Source organism: Muntiacus reevesi, chromosome 5 (genome assembly GCF_963930625.1).
Source record: "Muntiacus reevesi chromosome 5, mMunRee1.1, whole genome shotgun sequence".
In the NCBI taxonomy this organism is placed as follows: domain Eukaryota; kingdom Metazoa; phylum Chordata; class Mammalia; order Artiodactyla; family Cervidae; genus Muntiacus; species Muntiacus reevesi.
In genome coordinates, this window is record NC_089253.1 from 36,887,482 (window position 1) to 36,903,222 (window position 15,741).

Consider the following 15,741-nt stretch of genomic DNA (forward strand, 5'->3'; position numbering starts at 1 on the left):
AAAATGAACTTTCCTCTCCTGTGGCCACTGCTGAGTTTTCCAAATTTGCTGGCATGTTGAGAGCAGCACTTTAATAGCATCATTTCTTAGGATTTCAAATAGCTCACCTGCAATTCCATCACCTCCACTAGCTTTGCTTGTAATTATGCTTCTGAAGACCCCCTTGACTTCACATTTCATGATGTCTATCCCTAGGTGAGTGATGATACCATCGTGGTTATCTGGGTCATTAATATATTTTTTTGTATAGTTCTTCTCTATATTCTCTCAACTTCTTCTTAATATACTCTTCTTCTGCCATATCCATGCCATTTATGGCTTTCATTGTGCTCATCTTGCATGAAATGTTCCTTCCCTAACTCTAGTTTTCTTGAGCAGATCTCTGATCTTTTGAATGCTATGGTTTTCCTCTATTTCTTTGCATTGATCACTTAGGAAGGCTTTTTTAAAAAAATCTCTTCTTGTTATTCTTTGGAATTCTACATTCATAGCGTATGTCTTTTGTTTCTCTTTTGACTTGTGCTTTTCTTCTTTCTTAAGTTATTTGTAAGGTCTCCTCAGACAACCATTTTGCATTTTTGCATTTCATTTCTTGTGCATGGCCTTGATGTTGTGTATAGAGATCAAAAAACAAGCATAATTGCCTCCAGTTACATTACTTCATGGCATATACATGGAAAAACAATGAAAACAGTGACAGACTTTATTTTCCTGGGATCCAGAATCACTGCAGATAGTGACTGCAGCTGTGGAAAAAAAAAAAAAAAAAGACACTAGCTCCTTGGAAGGGCGGGGGGGAACTATGACAAACCTTGACAGCATACTAAAATGGAGAGACATTCTTTTACCAGTAAACCTCTGTATAGTCAAAGCTTTGGCTTTTTCCAGAAGTCATGGGTGGATGTGAGCGTTGGACCATAAAGAAATCTGAGTACCAAAGTACTGATGCTTTTGAACTGTGGTGTTGGACAAGACTCTTGAGAGTCCCTTGAACTGCAAGGTGATTCAACCAGTCCATCCTAAAGGAAATCATTCCTGAATATTCTTTGCAGGGAACAATGCTGAAGCTGAACCTCCAACACTTTGGCCACCTGATGGGAAGAACTGACACATTAGAAAAGACCCTGATGCTGGGAAACATTAAAGGCAGGAGGCAATGAGGAAGACAGAAGACGAAATTGGTGGGTGGCATCACCAACTTGATGAACATGAGTTTGAGCAATCTGTGGGAGTTGGTGATGGACAGGGAAACCTGGCATGCTGCACCACATGTTATAGCAAAGAGTTGGACATGACTTAGAGACTGAACTGAACTGATGTACAGAGGGCAATCAGGGAGCAGGCAGAAGTCTCTGGGGAAGGAGGAGGGAACAATTCCTGAATAGTTGACAATGATGGGTCGGCAGGCCGGTTCAAGCTGGAGAAGCTGTAGGGAAGCAATTCTATGCCCGGTGGAGAGAATGGTAAGAGAAAGGCAGGGCAGAAATGCTCAGATATCCCAGAGGACAAGATCCCTATTCTATTAAACTTCATCAATGCTCAATTTTGTTAGATGGTTGAAAGCATGAGTTTTGTTTTGGACGTGGTAGAGCAATATTCATTGGACTGATGGTGAAGTTGAAACGCCAACCCTTAGGCCTTCTGATGAGAATATCCAGCTCATTGGAAGAGACACTGATGCTAGGAAAGGTTGAAGACATAAGGAGAGGGATCAAAGGGATGAGATGGTGAGATGGCATCACCGACTCAATAGACATGAGTTTGAGGAAACTACACAAAATAGTGTAAGACAGGGAAGCCTGTTCTTTTGCCATACATGTAATCACAAAGAATCAGACATGACTTAGCAACTGAATAATACCAATGAGAACAGAGTGTCCAGTGAAGCCTCTGGCCCTGGTGGGAGTGGAGAAAGATTTAGGTGGAAAGGGAGGCTTCCCATTCTCTGGTCCAGGTCCTTGAATCCAATGCAAGGAGCACAAGATATTGAATGTGTTACCAACCATAGTTTTCTAATAAAAAACAAAAAACTGTTTTCTGCAGGAGTGAGAAATTTGACTGAGTTTGTGCTCTAGATTATACTGAGGGATGTGGAAAGAAACTGGAGTGGGCTGAGTCTGCAAAAACCAGGTGACCAGCTGCTGGAGGACAAGGCATGTGGCAAACGTTCTGCACTAGGTGGAAAACAAATCCAGAAAATGTGTCCCTTCTGGAGTGTACATGCCAATGTATCCCTTTGTTGTAGTAGATCACTTCAATGGTGTTTTGGGGCAAGGAAGAAATGCATGATGGGTGTTTTGCTTTTGTCAGTTCCTGTGGATAGTTAGATGACTCAGTGTCTGGTTACTTCACTGCATGCTTGGAATCATACTTGGGAAAGAAAACTAGATGAGGTCCACACATATTTCGTCGTTAAACAGCAAGTATAGGAAGGTTTCTAAGGCAACTGTAGGTAATTTAAACATGAGGGGCCAAATGGGAACAGTTTCATTTAACAGGCTGAAATTGGACTGTACAGGTTGCCATAGATGTTGCTATGACAAATAGTCATAACAGCTACTTTTTGCTATGCTGGAGATGTGGGAAACTGACCAGAGATGAAAAGCCTTACAATTCTCCGTGCAGTGCAATTTTAGGCTAGAAGTACTTGGCAAGGAAAGGCTGACAGGTAAGGCTGGGAAGGGAGTAATCAGAGACAGTAATCATTAGCTCTTGTTGTACCCCAGAAAACAGATGCATCGACTCAGAGTTCTGTGTCATGGTTCAGAAATAGAGGTCATTTGACTTGAATCAATATTTAGACTTGGGGATGGCAGCCATAACCTCTAAGCAATAGATTCCCTTCTCCCCGGGTGGGAGGATAATTCATACTTGTTCCAGACTCAAGAACCCAGAAAGCCCTCTCAGTGCCACTTTTTCTCAGCAGGCACACATACAATCTGGAAGGTGGAATTATCATCATGGTGCCCATTTTCCAGATAAGACAACTGAGGTTAAGAGATTTGATCAAGTTCACACACATATACACATGAATCGCCAAGCAAAAACCCAGGGCAACAGTCCTCAGTTTGTGTGTGTTTGCTACACACCCACGGGTAGTGTTGGGTGGTGATCTGGCACAATGCTTAGGCAGAAACAAGCAATATTCAGGCTTAAATTGAAGAAAGTAAGGAAAACCACTAGAACATTCATCTATGACCTGAATCAAATCTCTTATGATTATATAGAGGACTTGAAAAATAGATTCAAGGGATTAGGTCCAGTAGCCTGCAGAACTATGGATGGAAGTTTGTAACATTGTATGGGAGGTGGTCACCAAAACTATCCCCAAGAAAAGCAAGTATGAGAAGGAAAAATGGTTGCCTGAGAAGGTCTTAAAAACAGCTGAGAAAATAAGAGAAGTGAAAGGCAAAGGAGAAAGGGAAAGATATACCCAATGGAATGCAGACATCCAGAGAAAAGCAAGGAGAGATAAGAAAGTGTTCGTAAATGAACAGTGCAAGAATTAGAGGAAAATAATAGAATTCTAAAGGGTATAGGACTCTTCAGGAAAATTGGAGCTACCAGAGGAACACTTCATGCAAACATGGGAACAATAAAGGACAGTAAAGTCAAAGATCTACCAGAAGCAGATGAGATTAAGAGGAGGTGGCAAGAATGTCGAGATGAACCGTACAAAAATGGGCAAAAATTCGGGATAGGGATGATGCTTGGGTCACTCTTATAAAGTCAAATATACTGGAGTATGAAGTCAGTGGGCCTTAGGAAGCACCACTGCAAACCAAGCTAGTGGGGGTGATGGAATTCCAGCTGAGCTCTTTAAATCATCCTAAGGCTATAAAGTGATGCATTCAGTATGTCTATAAGGCTATAAAATGATGCATTCAATATGTCAGTAATTTGGAAAACTCAGCAGTGGCCACAGTCTAGGAAAAGTTCAGTTTTCAACGAATCCAAAAGAAAGGCAATTTCAAAGAATGTTCAACCTATCATGCAATTGTGCTCATCTCACTTGCTAGCAAGGTAATCCTTGAAACCCTTCAAGCTAAGCTTCAACAGTACATGAACTGAGAACTTCCAGCTGTACAAACTAGTTTGAGGAACCAGAGATCAAATTGCCAACATCCATTGGATCATAGAGAAAGCAAGGGCATCCCAGAAAACATTTCTGTCTGCTTCACTGACTATGCTAAAGCCTTTCATTGTGTGGAAAACAACAAACTGTGGAAAATTCTTAAGGAAACGGGAGTACCAGGTCACCTTACCTGTCTCCTAAAAGTCTGTATGTAGATCGAAAAGTGGCAGTTAGAATCAGACATCGAACATCTGAAAGATTTAAAATTGGGAATAGAGCGTGACAAGGTGTACATTGTCACTCTCGCTATTTAACTTCTATGTAGGATACATCATTCGATGTGCTGGACTACATAGATCCCAAGCTGGAATCAAGATTGCTGGGAGAAGTACCAACATCCACAGATATGAAGATGACACCTCCATAATGGCAGAAAGCAAAGAACTAAAGAACCTCTTGATGAGGAGAGGAGATTCAATAATTGACCTAAAACTCAACATTGAAAAAACTATTCACAAAAAAATACTCAACATTCATGGCATCCAGTCCCACCACTTCAAGGCATATAGATGAGGGAAAAGTGGAAACAGTGGCAGATCTTTTTTCTTGGGTTCCAAAATCACTATGGACCTTGACTGCAACTGCAAAATTAAAACACACTTGCTCCTTGGAAGGAAGGAGGGCTATGAAAAAACTTGGACAGTGTATTAAAAAGCAGAGATTCTCTTTGCTACAGAAGTCTGTAGTGTCAAAACTATGATTTTTCCAGTAATCATGTATAGATGTGCTATCTGGACCATAAGAAAGGATGAAAGGCAAAAAACTGAGCTTTTGAACTGTGGTGTTTCAGAAGATTCTTGAGAGTCTCTTATAAAGGAGATCAAACCAGTCAATCTGAAAGGAAATCAACCTCTGACACATGCTGTCTCAGCTGAGGCATCTACTGAGGGCCTCCAGATGGAAAGAACGGATGCTTCCCCTGCAAAAGTGCCTAAACGTGGCAGCTCCAAGCAAAGAGTTTGTAGTTCCACCCCTGGAGGAGGCTCAGAAAGGCTGAAGGCTCTGAGTATCCTTGGTCCCCAGATACATGCGTTGCATTCTCCCCAGCAGCACTGGAGGCCAAGGGGCATTCTGGGCCCTGGAGGAGGGGGATGACTCAGGGATCCAACTGGGGTCACCACTTACCAAGTAGGACTGCAAAGAACAGAGCAGGTGTATGTGGCAGAGACCTGGTGACTGGGGTGTGGGAACAAGAGGGAACCAGCTCTGCATGAACTACCTCTCCCAGTCTCCCCTGGATGAGAAGCCCAGTGATAAGATCATCTGAGATGTGATGAAGAGAGTCTATTTCATTACCCTTTAGAATTCCTCTGAATGAGGAGGCGGTGGAGTTGTTGGATCATCACGAACTCTTCCATGGCCTAGACCATCCCCCAGTCGCTATCCTTGGGGCTGCCTCTCCCCAGCTTCAGTCATGTAGTTATGGAGGAAACTGAGAATCATGTGTGCTGCTGGGTCAGGGCCAATGACCATGTAGAGCCAGTCATAGGACCCCATGGCCCTGCTAGGATGGCTGATCTGGGGCTGTACAGGTGATCTGAGGTGGGTCATTCAGGGAACACCATTGAACTCTGATATCTCCTAGCTTCTTTCCTTACTAGGTGATGCCTTGGGGATATCAAACCCTAGTGGAAGTAGCTTGGACTTCCACACTAGGTGTTGAAGCCTTGAGGAAGAAAGTTGTCAGGCTAAGATCATCAAAGAAGAGGGAAGGGAAAGAGCGAGGGTGAGAAAGAGAGAACTGATGACTTCTGATTTCTTGGGTCCGGTCACTGAGATCTTTGTATTTGCTCTGATTCTTGTGTCCTGCATTCCCAGAATCATTTCAATGAGTCTCCCTTCTCCTTGAAGCCAGTTGGAGCTGGGCTCCTCTCAATTTTGATTCAGACTAGGTTCTAGATCCTTAACTCCCAGACACAAACAGAGGCACCCATTTGTTTCAGCACCATTACGAGCGAAATACTTTATTCTTTACTGAGAATAGGGTGTGCAGACCACCAAATACAGTTCACCAGCATCCTGGGCAAGAGTGCCCTAAGTGTGAGTGAGTGTGTGTTAGGAGTGTCCTTACTCATTCCTGAATCATTCCAAGTATTTATACTGCCTTTGCCAGGCCAATCCTGTCATTTCCTCGATCATAAACCGAGAAGTACTGCCTCAGGAAGACGTCACCCAGGGTCCACATCTCTGTAGATTTACTCACTGAGTCCTCTCTAATGCCGATATAGCAGTTGCCGCGAGAATCCTGGGGGAGTCAGAGACACACACCTGTCAGCCTGAGCCCTTATGTGTGACTCCCACAAATATCCAGACCCAGCACAATTCTTGGATTTATTTCCCTATTTTGGTAAGTATCAAGAGGTTTTATGAGCAGCAGGGGATGTGAGAGTTCATCCAAAACCAAAAAGGGCACATACATGTGGCTGCCTTGAGGAAGAGTGTAGTGAGTGAATGACTGGGATTTCGGGAAACAGTGAAATGATAAACAATAAAGTCCTACTGTAGGAACTATATTCAATATCCAGTGATAAACCACATGAAAAGAATAAGAAAAATAATATATATTTGTATGTGTATAACTGAGTCACATTGCTGTACAGCAGAACTTAAGGCGACAGGCTGTCATATAACTGAGTGGAGTTCCCTGTGCTACACAGTAACTCACTGTTGGTTATCCATCTTAAATACAGCAGTGCCCACAACACATTCTTGACGACTTAACTCAGGAACTCTGGGAAACATTCAGCCCACACTCACCCTCTTTGGCCACTCCAGGCTTGATTGGGTAACTTATTCTGGTTCCCCTTTCCCACCAGTCAGTCCGTAGCCCTCATCACCCCTAGTAAGTCCCCAGTGCCCCAATGTAGAGCACCTTGGGATGCCATTTGCATGGAGTCCAGTGCAGTGTTGCCTAGAACCAAGCAACCCTCCATATGGCTCCATGAGTTTGTGGTTTAAGAATTTCTGAAATTCCCTTGGTTCCTCAAAGCCTTCCTTGAGCCCATCAGCCTGCTATGTACTCCCACAGGGAGCTGACATGAAGCCTCCACCCTGTGCCTGGGCTGAGCAGTCACTGTGCACCCTTTATTCACCTAAGTATCCAACAATCCCACAAAGGGGTCGGGTATCCCGATTCATAAAGGGGACCTGGCCAGAGCAAGGGGAAGAAGCAGCCGAGATCTAGGCTGACCATGTAATTTGTCATCCAAAGCAGGAAAACTTTGAGAAGCGAAGGGAGACTGCTAATTTATGATGGGACATCACACCGGGATTGTCCCCAGCCATTCTCCTTGTAACATGGCCTATTTCAGGGACTCCTAGTTCTGACTTTTGTGTTCATGCACCTAAGTGTTCAGATTGAACTGAAGCTCTCTGAGGACTGAGGGCCTCAGTGTTCCCCTCGCCTTGTGATTCCCACCATGCCAGCATGGTGTGACGTCTCCACATTTATTTCAGGATGATCACTGTCCCAGAGGGCCCTTTACTCGTAAGTAGTTGATTTTGTGGGAGGCATTGGCCCAGCCACAAGGCTCAGCAGCATCTGCAATGGTGTGACATGGCCTGCAGAGGGCGCCCTCCTCCCAGCAGCAGCCCAGGGGATCCTGAAAGCTCCAGTTTGAGAACCAACCCTCAGTATTGTCCCCTCACCTTGATGGCGTAGGCTTGAGCTGGCAGTGGGTAGTTGATGCCGTTGATGGTGAAGTCAATAGAGGGCAGGGTATTGACCGCAGAACATGAAACGTAGTGCTGTTAGAGAGAGAGGGAGAGAGGTTGGCCCTGGAGATCATTATTGCGTGTGGAGACAGGGAGTAACCCTGGGGCATGACCTTTCACCTTGGAACCCCGTGGCGTGGCACCGATGAGCCTCAGGGTATTATTGACCAGACTTCTTGGGCCTTGGATCAGTGATGTTCCGGTGTCCAAAAGGGCCTCACAGCCGCCAGAACAAGCAATAGTCTGTCTGTTCATGGAGATGCTGAGAGACAGTAGAAGAAAATGGGCATCAAGGTCACTCTGAGTCTCCCCAGAGCTGTCCCCTTCCCGACTGTCTCCTAAACAGCCCTTTGTCTCTCGCCCTGACTCTTTTCCCTTGCTCTCGACACTGCACCTCCCTTCACATCCTTGAATGCAGTACTTGAATACACCAGGATCTTTCATACCTTGACAAAAGACTCCCCTCCCCTTTGACTAGCAAATTTCTTCTCACCTTCCAGATTCCGGCTTAATTGTATTGTTTTCAAGGAAGACTTTCCCCCAGTGGTTACCAGTCTCCTGTCTTAGTCAGTCTCTGTAGACCCTTCCTCACGTCTAGCATGTACCAAAGTCACAATTCACTATTTGTCTGTGTCATTTCTGTGCATCTGCTTTCTTAGATGTGAGGGCGAGTTTTATTCTCATTGCCTCCTTAAAGTGCCTGGAACACAGTGGATGCCCAATGTTTGTCTGTTCAATGAGTGAATGAAGACTGTGAAAATAATGAGAAACATCCAGAGAGTTGTATCTGGTGGGGAGGAAATAATTGGTCAAACACAGAGTGAAGATGGAGATTCGCAGGGGCAGCAGATTCTCATAGTAGGGGGAAAGAGGGGCTCCTCTGGGAGAGGGTGTCTCCCAGCACTGCTCCTACAACCAGCTCAGACCCTGAGACCATGGCCAGGAAATATATGACTAGCCCACGGAAACTCCAAAGGACATGTCAGCTTTTGTCTGAGGGTATCACACAGAATCCTATCAGTTATTGCCTCTTCTCCTCAGGTCACTCATGGATCCCACCTTTCTGAATCTCTCAGTTATAGCCCCTGCCCCACTCTGTGCCCAGGGATGTGGGGTGTCATTTTTATTAGTTGCTTTCAGATCTTAAGACTGCAGCCAACCTCTTTTCACTGCTGGGTAGCTTCTCCGTAAGGAGACCAGTTTTCCCCATTTTCTCAAAACTTTCCCTGTTTGTAAACTGACATTTATTTCTACTGAGAACTTCCTTGGTCCTAGGTATACCTGGACATTTTGTCATCTTATAATGCTGTCCATGCTAGTAAAATCCTCCCTGATCCTGTTCACCACACTGCAGAGTCCTCTGACCATGCTCCCCGCCTCACAGGACAGTGGGTGCAGCACTCTCCCAGCTGCACAGACTTCTCTGGACCCTTTGAGGACCCTGCTCTGAGCCCTGGTCAGGAGGCCTGGGGATTATGAACCATGGGCTGTTTGTGTATCTATTTGCTTGTGTGTTTGTATGTATGTGTCTCTGTGTGTACTTCTGTGTTTCTGATGAGCTATGCAATTCTTGCATGTTTTTATGTGTCTCTTTGTATATTTATATGTGTCTGTTTGTTTTTTACATGTGTCTGTGTGTCTGTCTCTGTCATTGTGGGTGGTGTATATGTCTCTGTGACTTTTTGTCTGAGAATGCATTTGTGAGTGTCTGCCTGTATCCTCGTACCATAGTGGGAGCCTCCCTTGGGTTGAACCTCAGAAAGAGAGGCTTACCGGTCCATGTGTACACGCCAGGTGCGTGCTTGGATTAATGGTACCCAGTTGAGCGTTCCCTGGTAGTAGGATTTATCCACCCCACCAAACATCACCACACTGCCCTCTGGCTTGCTTCTGTAGAGAGAAGACAGCGAGGGGATCCTTGGAGGATCGTAACAACAACACTGTCTGAGAGCTGTGCTTGTCTACTCATCAAGGCCCTAATAAGGTCCTCATCAACAGATGCAGAAATCGAGGCTAGGAGCAATTGAGAACCAGACTGAGGTCGGTTACTGGTTAATGAGTGGCACAAAGGAGGTTAGAAGCTGAGTCACCTGGCTGGGCTCCACCCACTATATCTTCTGAAGATGCCCTGGACCTCCTGTGACCTGAGTGCTCAGACACCCTCAGAGGACAGGGTGCTGAAGCATTTTATCTCTTCTCTTATCCACTTTGTCATTTTTCAGCAAAATCAAGGCCTGGGAGTGCTAAGGGTATGGTTTCAGGTCACCCAGATTTGGCTCCACTGGCCTGTGACCTCCCACATTTTCCTTTTTCACTGGCTACTGCAAATTGAGTAGCTGGTCCTGGGCTCGCAGTGAAATGCTAATGAGGAAGGAAAGCTACCCAACATCCTTCTCCTTCCTTATCCAATCCATGAGCAAATCCTAATGCCTTTCCCTCCAACTTGTTTCCTCTTGCCTTCCGTTAGTGTTTCTCATCACTCATCCCCCTAGACCAGGTTACTGATCTGGAGCCCAGGAACAGGGTTATGTTCCAATAAGATGTTATTTATAAAAGCCAATGGTGAAGCCAGGTAGGGCCTTGGGGCCATAGTTATCTTGGATTAGATTATCTCTCAGGATTTTTTTTTTATAAAATGTTCTATTAATTTCCTACAACTGAAAGCTAATTTGGAGAAATGGATTGTCCATCTCAGACTTACTTGCTCAGGTAGAAGGCAAAGACAGGCTCAGAAATGGCACCTTGATTCCTTAGGTTGTCAAAGATGGGGATGCCTCCCATGAAAGACATGTTGGGGTAGCTCAAGCCCAAGACGCCATCAAAAGGTAACTCCTCAAACCCGGATTGCTCCATGCTTAGACCGAACTGCTGGTCAACACTTACAAGGTCCCCAATCTGTGGGAGAGAAGAGTGATCCCACTTACAGATATGTGAATTGGGGCTAGGACTGGGCTGGGGTGCATTGCCAGTTGATCCTCAGAGAAGAATTGAGGCTGGGCTGTGTCTTTGGTGGACCTCAGACGTTAGACCAAGCTGGGAGGGGAATTTGGGTTCCATTTGAGAGAGGCTGTGAATTTTAAAACATCTGCCCCTCTGAAAAACACCACTTTGGTGTCAAATTGGCCTCGTGACTTCTGTACAGGTGGGGCAACCAAGAGTCACGCCAGGTCCCATCGGTGCCCCCTTGTGGACAAAATGAACCGAGAGAAAGGTAGCCTTCTCTTTCCCATCACTGTGACCTAATGAGAGGAATGGACTGCATTCTCTGTAAGGTACTGTGGATTCTGCATCTGTCCATGAAGACAGAAGCCAAAAACAAAAACTTCCTTGCAGGTATCCATAAAATTCCTGCCTGGGGATTCACCTTTGGGGATAAGTGTGTCTTTGTGTGAGTGTGTATGGGAGAGAAAGAGAGAGGGGGAAACTACTCAAATACTTTGGGGGAGGCAGGCCATAAGTTTTGTTGGACTATCAAAGGCCCCCTAGAGTGAGAACTCATTTATCAGGCCCCTTAACTTCTCAGGCCTCCAGTTTCCCAGTCTGGATATCTGAAGCCCTTGACTACCCCGAGGGTCCCCAGATCAGTTTTATCCTGTCCCCAAACACCCCACAGCAACTGCAGTCCTGAAAAGCCAGTTGAGCTCCACAGTTTACCACATGCGTTTCCTCAGTAAGGCCCTTGATGTCTGTACGTCAATTTTCTCATATGTCTCATGAGCTACTCAGAGTAACTGCTGTGTGGGGTTGTTGTAGAACTAAACTAGTTATCACCTGAAAGTGCCTGGAACAGTCTGTGAATATAAAAGTGGGTGCCTTTTCCTCCCTCTTCTCGCTCCCAGCAAAATGAACCTTGAACTGCTCATGGGCAGAGAAGCTGCAAGTCCCCATCTCAAGCCACTCTCTGGGTTAGCTAATCTGTGTGCTCATGTGTCACCACGGGCACTGCCTACCCAGGGACAGGCTCCTGTGGGTAAGATGGCCAATATCTATGGGACTTAGACTGGAAAGGGTCCTGCCAGATGGTCCTGCATCTGTTTTGCAAGCAGTGGTCACCCCACAGCCAGTCCTGACTCAGCATTTGTTACACTGTTACCCGAACGGTATCACGACCAACAACTCCCTTCATCCTCCCAGAACCGTATACAATGCCGAAGGTCTTTCTGATAAGCCGGAAGGTGGAAGACTCAAGATGTCTGAACATAACGTGTGAGGCTGCAGACACAAGAGATAAGTGTCATCAGGTGCCAAGGGTGCAAAACAGGGTGGCAGGGCAAGAGAATGATGATCTGGGTGCGGGGTGTCTGTACTCACCACAGGTTGGGCTGGTGCAGAAGATGGAGGGCACCCACAAGTCAGCTGATGCTGTGTCAAAGGCAACCTGGAATTCCTGAGGGGGTGTTCCAATGGTGATGTTACCCATGTAGATCATCTACAGGGAAAATGAGTGAGTAGGTTAGTGCAGAACTGGCTACCCACTATTCCCACACTCATGCCTCCCTCTGGATGTCACATATCTCTTGAGATCACTTTCTAACCATCGTGCAGCTCACTGACTTTGGTCACAGAGGTGCCTGCATTTGATATATTTTTCCTATGCTACATGGTATGCAGGATACTGACTCTATGACCAGGCGTTGAAGCGGTACCTCCTGCATTGGAAGCACAGAGGCATAACCACTGGGCCTCCACCAATGGACAACCAGGAAAGTCCTAGTGCCTTCATTTGAGAAGCTCTGTAGTCTCTTCAAACCCAGCCTTAGCACCCCCTTCTCCAGGAGCTCCTTCTTGATCAACCTCAGCCACTCCATCTAAACTCAGACCACATTCAATCAATACCACACAGGTGACCCTTTCATTTAACATGTATTTACTAATATGCCTATCTCTCAGGTCAGCATGAGCATTCTTGAAGACAAAATAATCCCTTTTTCCAATCTAAAAACAGTAACCACAGTGTTAGATACTCATGGCCTTACATGGAATACGGGTTCAGTAACATTTTACGGTTGTGGTTCTTGCTGCTGTGGGAACTGAATTCCTCTGCCTGGTCATTCACAATTGATTTGCCATTGGTTCTACTATGTGATCAGTGATGGTTCACTCTTCATCTGTAACTTACTGACTCACTTATTTCAGAAGGAACAATCTCCCTCAAACTAATGACACATCTTTGACACAGAAATGGATATTTTCCTGCCACCTGGTAATTGCCATGCCCAGTCACAAAGACAAACAGTTGAGGATGAGAGTGTGTTCTCCTCTGGGTGGGGTCCCTGTTTTCCAGTGTTTCTACCTCCTGCAGGAACCCCAACTCCCAACATCCCACCTGGCACCTCCAGATGAGCCCCGGGGCTAGGCTAGAGCACCAGGGGGCGCTGTGAAGCACCATCCTCCCAAAATACTCACATCCTGGATGTTTCTCAGGGGGTGAGTAGTTATTTTTGAGCCAGGAGAAGAAGTCAGGTACAGACTGTAAGCATGTTCCTTCAGGAAATTGTTCAGCATTTTTTTTTCACTGCGGGTTTTTCTTATGATCTGCACTCTCGTTAGAGGTATTCTTTACCGAGCAATTGACAAAGAAAACAAAGAAGATACAATTAGCTGTCATTGTTAAGATAAAACTGTTGTTATAATGGCCCTGTGTATTTTCTAATCATTTCTATGAGGCACATTATTATCAGAATTTTATGCATTTACAATAGCAAAGACATAGGTTTGATTACACGTTCTGTTCTGCAATCTGGGATAAGCCATATGACCATGTGGTATCTCAGTCTCCCCCTTGGTAAAATGGTGGAATGTAACAAAACAAACCCTCCAAATAGAATATCTTGGAGATAGTGAAGTGATGGATATAAGGTACCTGATAAATAGGAAGTCTCAACAATGACAGGCATTAGCATTGCTGTTGCCATCCCACTGTATCCTTCTCATAGAACCTCAAGGAAGGAGGTAGAAGGGGAACTCTTATGCCCTTTAACAAGGGAGCAATTTGAAATGCAGGAGGTTACTGAGTTAGCTGTGGTCACACTGCTTGTCAGATATAAAACTGTATATCAAACAGTGTATCTTTCTCCAAGTTGAAAGAGAAGAGGGAGTTGAAAGAAGAATCCAGGAGATAGGGAACAAGTAAGGGAAATTCAGAGGTTCAAGAAGGAGGGATGAGTCAAATGAAAAAATTAATTGAAAACAACACAGAGAGAAATGCACTCACAGAGACTTCCAAAGAGATGGAGAGGAAAATGATAGTGATAGAGATATGCAGACATAGTCATATACACACTGAAGTAGATAGGGAACAAAGAGGACTTGTTGAATGAAATGTTGAAAAGTGCTATTCCACAGGACCACACCTACATCTGTATAGACTGTGCACTGAACAGCTGTAAGGAATTGCACTTTCCATAGGTCATGACTGGACCCCAAGAGTTGTGCAACCATACATATCTACACCAAGACCCTTGGGATCCACAGTTCCTAAATCAAAGTACTTATCAATAAGTAAGAGCTGAACTTTAAGACTGTCAGGGAAATATTCCATTCCCATCTAAACCTAATGGGTGAAAGAATAATCAGATGAAAAGAAAAATCCGAGAAAGCAAGATGACACATATTACAGTCCCCATACTTACTTGACTATGCACTCTGAGAAGGCCACCAGCCAGAGGAGCAAAAGCCACTTCATGTTTCTTTCCTGGCTCCAAGTACTCAGGGACGTTCGGGTTCTGAGCATGCAGTGGTGACCATGAACCCCTAGTTATATATGCTCTGACCTACCCTAGCTTTCCTCTTTATGCCACTAGTAGATCTGATAAAAATACAAAGCTTTGGATAAAATCTTTATCTTCCTCAGTGTCCTTGGCGAGTGGAATTTGAAGCTTCTCAAAATACAGACAGTTGAACTGTAATCTCTTCCTTGAATCTTGGCTGGAAAATCTACCTGATCTGCGTGGACATCTAAGAAGATGGAGAACCTTGCCTACTTGTACAAAAAAAAAACTGCTAAGAACATCATGAAAATGGTAACTAGGGGCCATATTTGACATTAATGGTTTCATGTCATCTTCCTAGTCACTTCATGAGATATGCATTACTGTCTTCGTTGGAGAGGAGATTGCTAGGAGGATAAGTTGTCAAATGGCAAAGTGAAGATTTCAGGGACAGCACAGGTACCTACAACTGGCCTTAGTTAGTGGGTCTAATGGCAGATATCAGGGGCATCTGTGATGTCAGTCTGCATCAAAGATTTATGGCAGAGTTGTACTTCAATTGCATGGGTTTCAGTATTGGAAAAAATGTCATATGCATCCACAAGATACTTTATATCATCCAACAAACATACAAGGAAGAACTTTGTGCTGGGTTCTGGGTTAAAGGCTTCAAAGTCAAAGTTGATCAAGACAAAAGTAGTCTTTATCTTAAGAGAGCCAGCAGTCTAGTTCTCACAAACTCATGGCCCCAGGAGGCAAGAGAAATGATTGTCAGACTAGGTGGTTATGCTGGACCCTGGGCAGCACAGGCCTGACCACTGGGAGCAGCCTTTCCTCTGCTTCAACCATGCTGGAAAGCAAGCCAGTTGGCCTTGTTTCAAGAGAATCAGAAGTTTGGATATTTATGTCCAAGCTACTGATTTTAATGGTAACAACTAATTTTTTCTTCCCCAAAAAACAGTGGAAACAAAATCTCCACAATGATGTGCTGGAATCAGCCTTCAGTTTCTGCAGGTTTTTATTTCTAACCTAGACTTGGGAGTGCAGTGGGGACAGAGAGGAATGTAATTCAAGTTGGTTGAATTACAAAGAGACTGAATGCATACTGAACATGTTTGTTACTTTTCTATTCATAAAGAAAGATCATTGGGGACATACAGACCAACAAATTTAACTGCTGAA

General features: G+C 44.7%; 1 protein-coding gene across 1 annotated transcript; it reads right to left on the bottom strand.

The window, feature by feature from the left end:
- Nucleotides 1–6,230: 6,230 nt before the first annotated feature.
- LOC136168799 (pregnancy-associated glycoprotein 1-like) lies at nt 6,231–14,582 on the bottom strand. Its single transcript, XM_065936501.1, has 9 exons — nt 14,482–14,582; nt 13,256–13,406; nt 12,161–12,278; nt 11,943–12,061; nt 10,551–10,744; nt 9,623–9,739; nt 7,970–8,111; nt 7,784–7,882; nt 6,231–6,380 (listed from the first exon to the last, which is right to left on the bottom strand). Exons 1-9 carry the CDS (start codon nt 14,580–14,582, stop codon nt 6,231–6,233), a joined length of 1,191 nt encoding a protein of 396 aa, XP_065792573.1.
- Between the last annotated feature and the right edge of the window lie 1,159 nt (nt 14,583–15,741).